Here is a 12,432-nt window from a genome sequence, read left to right as displayed (position 1 = left end):
GGACATTAGGCCAGTGAATGTCCTAACCCTCGTCCACCAGCAACCCCCTGCCCTGCTTGCCAGCAGGGAGGAAACTGGAAGTCTGATTACCCCACCCTGAGAACAGGTGCCGCGCCTCTACGTGACCCCCTTTCCCAGGATCCTGGGAGCTCCTTCCAGCTCCTACATCTGGACGATGACAACTGAAGGTGCCGAGACTCGGGGACCCCCATCACCCTTGCGGAGCCGCGGGTAACTCTCCTGGTAGCGGGTAAGACAATTACTTTTTTAATCAACAGCGAGGCTACCTATTCTGTTTTGCCGTCCTTCTCTGGACCTAGCCTTCCATCCAATATCTCTGTAGTAGGAGTAAGTGGAAAGCCATCCACTCCACGAAAAACTCCAATCCTTAATTGCTGCCTGGCCAACAAGTACTTTGCGCACTCATTCCTCATTCCCAACTAAAAAGGGCCCCCACTGAGAATAATCAGTGGACATCAGTTCAACTTTCCCCCACTCGCCTCAAACTTACAAAGCTTCCTTGACTATCTCATGCTCCCCGACCCCTGGCACCTGGCTTGCTTTCTCAACATCCTCTACATAAACCTATCAGACTTTCAATACATAGCCCCAGATCCATATCTACCTCCGGACAATAGCCCAGAGCAGTGGTTCTCCCGTCTTCTAACTTTCATCGAACATCTTCAGTGACAAGGGACACTGCAACTACACTGAAAATGTAGTCTCAGTTTACATTTATATTGCCGTCTCACTCATACACTCAGACCTTTGCTAGTCCGCCTACTGTATGGCAGTTATTTTTTTAATCACTGAAACTTGGCCACAAGACAGCCGAACACACTCAGTAGTACATAGTTCTGCCAGTTGTCTTCCTTAAGGCTGTCAAACTTCTCTCCGCACAATAGAGGCCCCTTCTCATGGCTCACACTTATCCGCCAAAGGCCAAACTTAACCTACACTGTGAATATAACCAATCTCTCCCACCGCTTCCTCTGTGAGGCTTTAGAAGGCCCCCACCTAGTGGCAGCCCCCCGCCCTGCCCATGGCCTTCAACACAACTGGTCTCTCTCTCTAAAACTCTTAACCATACAGCCATTAATTGATCCCTCTATGTCCCTGTGTCCTTGGTCCCCAGTCTAACTTTATACAGCCAGGCAGAGGTATCAGAGCTTTTCCAACAACTTTCTATGCTACTACGCCACTTTCGTCAAAAAACGGGCTGTTTTCCTCCCTCTAGTTATTGGAATCAGCTGAAGGACTGGCCTCCCTGCAGCGCCGAACTACCTCAATAGCCCAAGTAGCTGCCCAAAATAGGCGAGCTCTGGACTTGCTTACAGCTGAAAAAGGAGGCACTTGTCTCTTCCCTGGAGAAGAGTGCTGCTATTATGTTAGCGAGTCAAGCCTAGCAGACACTAACATTCAAACTGCCCATATTCCAACAAATGCTTCCACTTCCTATTCTTGCACTAATACTGTGCCTTATTTTATTTTTCATCCGTGCGTCCAAATACCAACCATAGGCTCCGACTTTAACAACGCCCCTTAACAGCAGGAAGTAGCCAGACAGACCACGGCGCCCCTTTATCACTATTATCAACAAAAGGTTGGACTGTTTGGACGAACCGAGGCAAGATGGTGTACTTCCGGGTTCTTCATCCCCCCCTCCCAACTTTTCCCGCCCGGAGGCAAGATGGTGCACATCCGGGTTCTTCACCTCCCCCTCCCAACTTTTCCCGCGCACGCGAAAATGCAGCCGGCGCCCAGGGAGGGTGCAGACCAACTGGGCATGCGCCAGGTGACGTCAATCTGAAGAGACCAAGATTTACCTGGTCGCACCTGCGGAACGCCCCTGACACGCCCATGCCCCACCTATTGCCCTCCCACTCCTAGAAAAGCCGCTCTCCGCCATTGAGCCATGCGGCCCTCTCACAGCCCCAGTCCTGTCGGGATGTCGGGACTGTGGGAAGTCCGTCGGAGAGCCCCACGGGGGAACTCTGCCGGCCTTCTTTGCCGGAGGCCGACAGACTTCTTCTCCACACCTTGGGTTACTAAAATAAACTTGCAGTTTTGCGCCTGACCTTTGCCTACTTGCTGGTTCTTTTGCTCACTCTGGTGGTCTTAGAAAAACAAGACAAAAATATAATAGAAAATTATTATTTGAGAACATTTTATTGGCATTGCCAATGACGATTGATTAGATTGTGAAATCAATTTAGGAGACGGGGTAAATTTTTTTTTTAAAGTGGAATAGAATTGTATAGCATAGAGTACAATAAAGTAGAAAATATTAGATTTCATTACATTTTGTAATGGTAAGTATTGTTTTATGAAACTTCTGTTTCAATTTTTGTATGTATTTGGTTGTATATGTATGGAGCTGTGATGTATAACATATTTCCTACTGTGAATTGTGGTCAAGGTAGAGAAACTGCTAGAGGGTGTTTTTCATAAAGCCCTGTTTTCATGGAAAAGTTTAATGGTGTTCTATGACTATAATCTAGTTCAGGCAGAAGCATTAGACAAATTCTTTGAGCACATTATGTTTGGGGAGATCAGTCTGTATTTGAAACAGCCACAGACTGAAGCACCAGTCATGTATTCTGTCATTTCTTTTAAGAACATGCTAGTGAATGTTCAGCTTGATCAGAAAACTATAGTTTCTGAATATTTGGTGTCATAACTTTGAGTCCTCTCTCACATTTCTAGAAATGACTAAATGAATCCAGAATAGTGGTTCTCAATAGTGGATAATTTTATACCTTAGGGGACCTTTGCCAAGTCGGGAGATATTTTTGATTATAATAATTTGAGAAAACGGGTATGCTACAGGCATCTAGTGGGATGCTGCTAAGTATTCTACAATGAACAGGATAGCCCTTCACAATAAAACATTATCTAGACCAAAATATTAATAGTGCCAAATTTGTGAATTCAGCTTCAGAGTGATCCCAACTAGTTATTTAAAAGAAATGTGATTTTAATGACAGCTGAAAGATTCGTGATATTGGCCTAAAACAAACTCAGTCATATTGTTTGTAGAATGCTCTGATCACCAACTTTATTAGATTAAAAATGACATATCAATCAATATCTGCTTACATGTGACCCAAAATGAAATGTTGCACCAAATAGTTTAAAAATACAAAGTTTATAATTCTAAGATCATTTCCTGAATCTGAACACCCAAAGTCAGCATTAAATTTTACCACCATAATATAGAACAATGTATATGCCTACGTATATTTATATATGAAGAAGAAACTTTGTCTTGAAGTGAATTCAGAGAATTGGCAGCCAGCTGCCTAAATGAATCTCATCATTTAAAATTCTTAAGAGTTTTCTACTTTAACACAGGTTCAATAGCTCTGACTTAAAATTTTACAGATCTGTTGATTCAACAAAAATAGGCAATAATAAAGATACTTTACAAGAAAAACGGAAGGTGAAACTGGTACCTGTGTTCTAGACCCATTGGTGATGCAGACTACCTATTGCTTCATTGAGTCATTTATGTTTTCTGGCTTCAGTTCTCTTAAACATAACATAAGTGTATTGGCCTACATGACATACAATCTCTTCTAAGCTCTAAAATTCTATGAGTCTAAATTATGAATCAAGTGTTTTATGAATGAACTGCGCATCTCTTTCAGATATTGTAGGATTATTTTCATGACTTCTCAATAGTACATGAGGGAAATTATTATAAAGCAAGTTCATCATTCCAATGATTTGTCTTATATTTGGACTACATGAGTAAATGACTCCCCAGTCTGCAGACCATAATGTTTCACAAGCATTGCCAAGCAGAATAACTGTTTCCACAAAGCCTTAATTTAATTGTATTACAAAATACAATAAAACATTATCCAGATCAAAATATAAATAGTGCCAAGTTTGTGAACTCAGCTTCAGAGTGATCCAAACTAGTTATTTAAAAGAAATGCAATTTTAATGACAATTGAAAGATTCATGATATTGGCCTTACTCTCCCAATGACTTCAGGAGACATATTGCTTATGGAGTATGTTTTCTCTTTTGAACCACTTTGTTTATATGGTCCAAAAGAGAAAACATCCTATATGCTATATGTTATAACCACATGTGTTATATGCAGTAGGTGCTCAAATTTTTTTTTCAGATGCTCAATGTTTCTTTATTTAGTAAATTACTTTTAATTATAATAAGACCACATATTTAAGCTTTGTTAGCCAAATATATTATCTAATTTAGTAGTGTCATCAACACTAAAAGATATTATTATACTCAGCTATCTAAAGATACAACTAAGGCTTAGAGGGTGTGTCCAGAAAGCAGAGGAATCTAGTTTGGAATCCAGTCTAACACTAAGGTCTAGGAACTGTATTGTAGTTAATGTCAGTAAAAGAGGGATAAAAAGATGTCAGGAAAATAATTAATAATATAATAATATCATCATACTAGCACTTTCTAATCTTTTTTACAATGTGTACTCAATACTTAAGTTTTAAGAGAACAAATTTATTCTTCCTTCTATAAATTATATCCCTCTAGTTCTGTTGTCCATATCACTTAGAGTTATCTTGACCTCTTTGATTATGAATATTGTGGTTACATTTACAGGGCACTGTTAGATTTTATATTTAATGCTAAAATGATCTTCTGCCTTTCTGTACAGATTCTCTTTTCTGGAAATACATTGGTCCTTGCTCTTCAATGTATTGATTTATTCTTTCTTCATAAGCTTTCATCCAACTTTCAGTGCACTTTTTTTTTTTATGGCAAAATTAATTTATTTTGAATTATTTAAGTGTTGAAAAACAAAATTAAAACTGTAGATTCTTAAACCAGAATTATCTAATGTATTCTTTTGTATAAGTATGAAATGTTTCATAATACTTTATACCAAAAATCTCTTATTCTCTCAGGATATATTCCTACAATGTATCAAACATTATTTTTATATTTATCAGAACTTTTAATATATACTCTCAAAATGTTTCTGAAAATTTCTATAAGATTTCAACCTCTCATATATTACTTGTGAAAATATTTTCACACATTTGCCAGATTTAAATGTGACATTTTTACTCCAATATAATGGGTAACATATGCCATACCATTGGTTTTTTTTTTTTTTTTTTTTTTTTTTTTTAAGGTTGCATCGTTTAGGAAAATATTTTTTTAGGTGCTCAAATTTTAGATTTATTTTCAAATTTTTCTAAAACTAGGGTTTTATGGTTGCAATAGTTGGGACATTGCCATAAGCTTTATAAGCTATTTGGCTGTAGAAATGCAAGGGCATAAAATTTTTCTTGCTACAGAGGAAGACAATGTTCTTTGATTTTTCAAAGTATTAGTGAATTCTTATTTTTTTCAGGCATTTAACCATATAATAATAACGTACAAAATTTCCCCCTTGTGGTCAAAATATGTAAGTGCGTCTATGAAATGTCAAATTTCTCGTGCCTGTGTTTTGGGACTTAAGAAATTACCATCACCTTCTCCCAAATTTTTAATGAATATATAGTTTTGATCAACTAATCACTCTATCTATATATCATTCATTAATCTGGATTTTTCTGGTTATATATGTAGGATAGGAATATCTATGTGAGTGTGCTTGTGTGTGTGTGTATGTGTGTGTGTGTGTGTAGAAAAGTCACTAAAAAATTAGAGGCTTTATAACTAAAAAAAGTTAGAAGATCTCTAACTTGCTTTACTATCAGACTTTGTTTCCTACATATGGCTTTCTTTTATTTGTGTCCCTCAAATGGGTTTAGAAGTAGAAAATTCATTTCTTTTTTTTTTTTTTTTGAGATGAATCTCGCTCTTTCGCCCAGGCTGGAGTGCAGTGGCCGGATCTCGGCTCACTGCAAGCTCCGCCTCCGGGGTTTAAGCCATTCTCCTGCCTCAGCCTCCCGTGTAGCTGGGACTACAGGCGACCGCCACCTCGCCCAGCTAGTTTTTTTTTTTTTTTTTTGTATTTTTTAGTAGAGACGGGGTTTCACCGTGTTAGCCAGGATGGTCTCGATCTCCTGACCTCGTGATCCGCCCGTCTCGGCCTCCCAAAGTGCTGGGATTACAGGTTTGAGCCACCGCGGCCGGCCGAAAATTCATTTCTTATGGTGGAAAGGTGCTTTGGAAAATCTGATTGAATAAGGAAAAAGAAAAAAGATTTGTGAGCTCTAGAGAAACGTAGGGAATTATACAAGGGTTTCTTGAACACTTTGTGAGTTCAAAAATGTCTCAGTTAAAAGGAGATCCCCTTGATAAAGACATTTTAAAAATCTCATGGACTAACTTCAAAAATATGTATTGAGTCTCATTTGTACTTCAACATTCATGATTTAAAGAGCTAGGTATCTCTACTGTATTTTTCAAGCCAGATCTATTACTTTACAAATAAAAGTCCCTTATAAATTGGCTAAGGAGGCCGGGAGCGGTGGCTCAAGCCGGTAATCCCAGCACTTTGGGAGGCCGAGACGGGCGGATCACGAGGTCAGGAGATCAAGACTATCTTGGCTAACACGGTGAAACCCCGTCTCTACTAAAAAATACAAAAAAAAACCTAGCCGGGCCAGGTGGCCGGCGCCTGTAGTTCCAGCTACTCCGGAGGCTGAGGCAGGAGAATGGCGTAAACCCGGGAGGCGGAGCTTGCACTGAGCTGAGATCCGGCCACTGCGCTCCAGCCTGGGCCACAGAGGGAGACTCCCGTCTCAAAAAAAAAAAAAAAAAAAAAAAAGGCTAAGGATTATTGGTTGATTAAAGTGATTCTAAATAACTTACGTTGTGTGTTTCATGTTGCTACATCCAGTAATTTAATACCACTTTCTGTACTACACCCACTAAATAGTTGAATTCTCATGCATATATGACCTGCATACAGCTCTCTTTGTTTAACTTCTATGGCGAATTAAAGGCCTGTTTTTGAAGCAATCCAGTTTCGGTAATAAGTCACTTGTGTGTAGACTCCAGGCTTGTCCTTTTGACCACAGTTATCTCCCCAGCTCACAATTCCAATGAGATACCAGGTGTCTTTCAGATCCCTTGTGACTAAAGGTCCCCCAGAATCACCCTGAAAATAAAAACGTAAGAAAAGAGAAAGAAAATTAGCTAAACATAAAGCTCATTATTTAAGATATTTTGATGAATCACATATTTTGTTACTAGACAGTACATGTATAGATTATCAACACAGAATAATTAATTGAGACATGGATTTTAAAATTACAAAGAGCCTTAAGGTTTAACTTTCACATTTAAAAAATAAAGTTTATTTTGTTAGAGTAAACAGCACTTAGTTAAAAAAAGACAAAAACGAAAGAACATGAAGAGGTTTGAAAAGCAATTATGTCCCATGTTTCCTCACGCAGGCTGTTGTCCAAGAGGTAGCCACTTCATGCTTGTTTAATAATTTCTTACAGTGTCTAACTCCTTATCATTAGATAATATGCTCAAATTACAATTTCTAGATTTAGACAGTAAATATTTATTTTTTTCTTACCTAGTTAGGGATTTAGTTGTTTTACAACTTCTTTGCAACTTTTCCACACCACGTCTTTACATTATAGTATCTCTATTTTTGGTTAAATTAACAGCCTATGTTTAATACCAGTTGGAAAATCTTATTAATGGAAGAGTCAAGTAACATAATTGCATTACAGAAATCTTTTTTGGCTTTCCTAGAATTAATAACACAACTCTTTTTTCATGTGGATAGTTTTCTATGTACCTGGTCAATGTTGAATGCTCCAAAAGATCTACCAACACCTCACAATAATGTTTACTAATGTTCAAGGACATCAGATAGCTTATTAGTCCTTTTGCTTCCTCTGAAACAGTTCCATCATATCAACACACACACACACACACAATCTTTTCTTACTTCTGCTCAAATTCGAGCTGGTTATTTTAAGCCTGGTGCAGAGCTATGATGTTGGGATTATATGATACTACTCCTTAGTATTGGATTAAGAGTTTCAGGTCTTATGTCTTCCACTTTCTTGATTTATTCCCTAATTTTGCTGAGGTACCCCCTCAAGTAGTTTTCTAAGAAAGAAGGTATCAGAAGTACATTTTTTTCTGTCATTGTTTGTCTAAAATTCTTAATTCCACCCTCATAATTGATATTTAGTTAGCATGGGCAGGATTCTAGGTTGAAATAATCTTCCCTTTGAAATTTTAATGAGTCTTCCACCATCTTCTACCTTCTAGAGTTACCGTTGAGGAGTTCTATGTGTTCTGATGCTTCTTCCTTCAAAGTGTTAAGATTGTTCTCCTTATCCCTGGCTTCTGACCCTTTATGATGGCATGTCTTGGAAAGAACTACTTCATTTATTGTGCCCAGCACTACTTGGACCTTTTCTTCAATAGGATGCATGTAAGCTTCAGAACTAGGAGTCTTCTTTATTACTATTTTTTTTATATTGTATACTCATGTTTTATGTTTTCAGAACTCTTATTCATTTATTGTTGGACCTCCTGAGTTTATCCTCTAATCTTCTTAATTTTTCTGGTTATTTTTCTCCTCTGTGTCTTTTTTTTGTTGTTGCTTTCTGAGATATTTCCTTGATTTTATCTTCCAATCCTTCCACTGGATTTTAAAAATTATGATTATATGGTTGCTACCTTTCTGGAGATGATTCTTACTGTTTGGTTCTAGGGTGTGGTGCTAGAAAGCAGATTGTAAGCTCTGTGCTTTTGTGCTGGGTGGTGCTATGGTTTGAATGTGTGCCCAAGAGTTCGTGTGTTGCAGAAACTTAATCCCCAATGCAACAGTGTTGAGAAGTGGGATCTAAGAAGAGGTGATCAGGTCATGAGGGCTCTGCTCTTGTGAGTGAATTCATATTATTACCATAGGGGTGGGTTTGTTATCACAGGAGTAAGTTCTTGATAGAAGAATGAGTTTGGCCTTCTCTCCCTCCACCCATCTTGTGCTTTCTTTGCCCTTCCACCTTTCTGCATGGGATGATGAGGCAAGATGTGGGGCAAGATGAAGACCAGATGTGGGACCCTCAACCTTGGACTTTCCAGTTTTTAGAACTGTAAGAAATACATCTCTGTTCCTTATATTTACTTAGTCTTCAGCATTCTGTTACAGCAGCACAGAAGGAACTAATACAGGTAGGTAGGAAGGCTTCTGGGCTGATACTCTGTATTCTAGTAGGGGCCTCTTAAATATCAGTATATGGAGGTATTTTTTTTTTTTTTTTTTTCCCTCTAGACTGTGGGCTTCTCTAGAGAAGAATCTTGCAATTTCTTGCAGGGAGAAAGTTGGAGGCATTATGTATATCTGCCTGCAGCACTTTGGGAGGAAGCAAGGGAAGAGGTTGAGGCCTGCTTTCACATAATCTCACCTTTTCAGGCCCCCTCTGCTTTCTACTATATTTAGTGTCACTGAGTTAAAGGACCTCAGATTCAATTGCTACAGAGTACAAACTTCCCATCTCTGGAGTTTAGATGTTTGGAAAGAGGTGGTAGAGGTGGGGAAAGTAGAGATGTGGTATGGATTAGACTGATTATTTAGGATAGGGAGAAATGGGGTGTTCCAAGTACTCTCTGTGAAGTCTTTACATTTCTGCACCCATATCTCCCAAAATACTGGTTTCACTTAAAATTGGTATTTCACTCGTCTCTCCACCCAAGACATTTATGTTTTAACCTCTTCTTTACTAAGTCAGTTAAAACTCCTCCATCTTTTTCTCTTTCAAATTTTTGTTGGAGTTTTTTCAGTTTTCTCTCTTTTGGATTTACTAGTTGATAGCTTTTTTTAAGCACAATTTGTAGATATATAGAAAATTATATTTTGTAGATGATGCCAAGCAGGTTTTCAAAATGATTGTTAGGGGGTTTTTCTGTTTTGTTTCTTTGAGCCGCTCTTTGTCTCGCAGGCGGAAGTGTACTGGCGCAATCACAGCTCACTATAGTCTCAAACTCTTGGGCTCTCGCAATCCTCTCACCTCAGCCTTCTGAGTAGCTGGGACTACAGGCGTGCACCACCACACTCAGCTAATTTTTACATTTTTTGTAGAGATTGGGTCTCACTTTGTTGTCTAGGCTAGTCTTGAACACCTGGGCTCAAGCGAACCTCTCTCCTTGTCCCTTCCAAAGTGCTAGGATTATAGGCGTGAGCCACTACACCTGACCTTATCTGCCTTTATGGTCATTTTGATGGGGTTGGGGGAAGAGCAGAGATGAATTTGAATGTAAAATCTCCATGCTTAGATATTTCAATCTATACATTTTAAAGATGAACAAAGAAGAAACCTAGAAAATCTGGCTAATACAAAATCATAGCTAAGGGTGCAGTGGGATAGAGAAAAAAATAGGAAGTCCGACTTCTTGTCTAGTATCAAAATGAGGGCAAATTAAAACCCACCCAAGAGTAATAAAATGCCAAACATAATTTAATCTTTCTTTATACATTCAAATGTTCGTTTGGGCTTTTATCAGAAAATGCTAAACATAATTTAATCTTTCTTTATACATTCAAATGTTTCTTTGGGCTTTCATCAGGAACATCCACGATTACTGTACTGTACATGAACATTTTTTGAAGCTATAGTGGACTTAGTTTATGTTCTAGAAATGGACTTTTCTTAAGTGTCTTCTAATAGCACCATGGTTTCTTGACATTCATGGATGGTCAGCTTCTGCCTCCCTTTGGAGCATTGTTTTAATAGAGTTTTCTAGTTAATGTGATACGGATTAAATCAGTTTAAAAAAACAGTATAATGATCTTTTCACCATTTCCTTAAGTTAGAAAGTGCAAGATTTAAAAAAAAAAAAGAAAAAAACCCTCAAAAGATCAGCTGAGATAAGATATAATGGAATTTATTAAGTATAACAAGAAACATTCCATGCACTATGAAGGGTATGGAAACAGACAGGTGGAATTATTCAAAATCCTATTCAGAGCATTAAAAAGGCATTGGGCTACCTGTAGATGAGAAAAGATAATTATATTACCATGAGCATCCTGGGATTTATAACTGACATCAGTTTATCAGTGTTTCTCAGACTTCATTCTGAATAAACGTTATGAAGGGAAGTTCTTAAATGCAGATCTCTAATGCCCACCTCTACAGATTCTGTTGAACCAGGGTGGGATCCTAGGCCTGCACTTTTAACAAGCATCCCCACTGATTTGTCTTCAGGCCAGCTGCAGTGCACTTTTAAATCGTAAATTTAGACAGATGATAGTTCAAATAGTATTACTTTCCCCTTCTTTCTCTCTTTCTTTTCACTAATTCTCATTTCCTCTTCCTTAAATAATCAATCACTCAAGGAAAATTCAATCAGCAAGGAATCTCCACAGTCCTTACTATCTATTTGAAGAGGCAGGGCAGAAAGGCAGCAAGAAGCCATATTGAGTGCCAGGTGAATCTTGTGCCAGTTACTAACACAAAACGACAGGGGATACGGTGGTAACAGACTTAGGAGTTTCACACATGAAAAGAGAATTAAGCTAAAACTTGGGCTATTAATTGGTAGGAAGACAGGGGACATTCTTCTCGATAAGGAACTGGCATGGGTGAAGGTCCTCACTTCCTTACTTGTGTGTCTCAAAAGCACCTCCAATTCCATGTGGTTGATGCTGGACCCATGCTGTCTTTCTAGATCTGGACCTTCATCACTCTTTCCTAATTCGTTGATTATTATTACAATCCCTGCAGCCTCTCAAGCCAGGAGTTTATTTTATTTTTGTTTTTTAAGCCATGAATTGATATATCATTCTTTGCCCCACCCCTTCTCTCCAACCATATGAAATCCATTACTTCATTTGCCACTGTTGCCTCTAAATATCTTTGTCTCCATGTCACCATATTCATCCAAACTAACATATTTCACCTGGATTTTTGCAGTACCTGCTGATTGATCCTCAATTGCCCTTTCCCAGATTTTTTCCTTACTTTGACCAGAACACTTCTCACAATATTCAAATGTGATCATTCTACCCTTTTAATTTAGCAAATGTCTAAATAGTACTCACAATATACCAGGCAGTGTTTGGGGAGCTTTACACGTATTAACTAATTTAATATAAATCTCTTGGTTAAACCTGTTTAGTGGCTTTCTATTGTCCTTACAAAACAGGGAAAAAATAATGTGGCTCACAAGGTCCTGCAAAGTCTGACTTCAAACAAATTCTTCTACCTCTTCCTGTACCACTGGGTCATGTGTGTTCTCTGTTCCACCATGTGATGTTTCAGCTCCTAGAATTCTCCCTGCCTCTATCATCATTTGAAATCTTCCTAGATACTAGTTCACTCCATTCACCACTTAGCTTCACCAACCTAGCTAGTCATGTTCATTTCTTAAAAATATACTCATAGAACAATGACCTTCTCCTTCCAAGTTTTCTTTATCATTGGCATAATTTTTTGATTCATTCATATCTGATTCACTAGACAGTAGCTTTCCTGAAAGCAGGTTCCAGGAAGGTTTTTGCTT

General features: G+C 38.2%; 1 protein-coding gene across 1 annotated transcript in view; it reads right to left on the bottom strand.

Annotated features, from left to right (window-relative positions):
• Positions 1–6,721: 6,721 nt before the first annotated feature.
• The window catches only part of TMPRSS11A (transmembrane serine protease 11A), a 60,076-nt gene continuing 54,365 nt past the window's right edge, over positions 6,722–12,432 (bottom strand). Inside the window, exon 10 of the mRNA XM_023232162.2 lies at positions 6,722–7,054. Within this exon, the coding sequence (XP_023087930.1) occupies positions 6,893–7,054 (162 nt within the window). The 3' untranslated portion in view covers positions 6,722–6,892. The remainder of the gene's footprint in view (positions 7,055–12,432) is intronic.

Source organism: Piliocolobus tephrosceles, chromosome 3 (assembly GCF_002776525.5).
Source record: "Piliocolobus tephrosceles isolate RC106 chromosome 3, ASM277652v3, whole genome shotgun sequence".
Lineage (NCBI taxonomy): Eukaryota > Metazoa > Chordata > Mammalia > Primates > Cercopithecidae > Piliocolobus > Piliocolobus tephrosceles.
The sequence above is the reverse complement of the archived record's forward strand: the minus strand, read 5'-3'. Positions and strand labels throughout refer to the sequence as shown.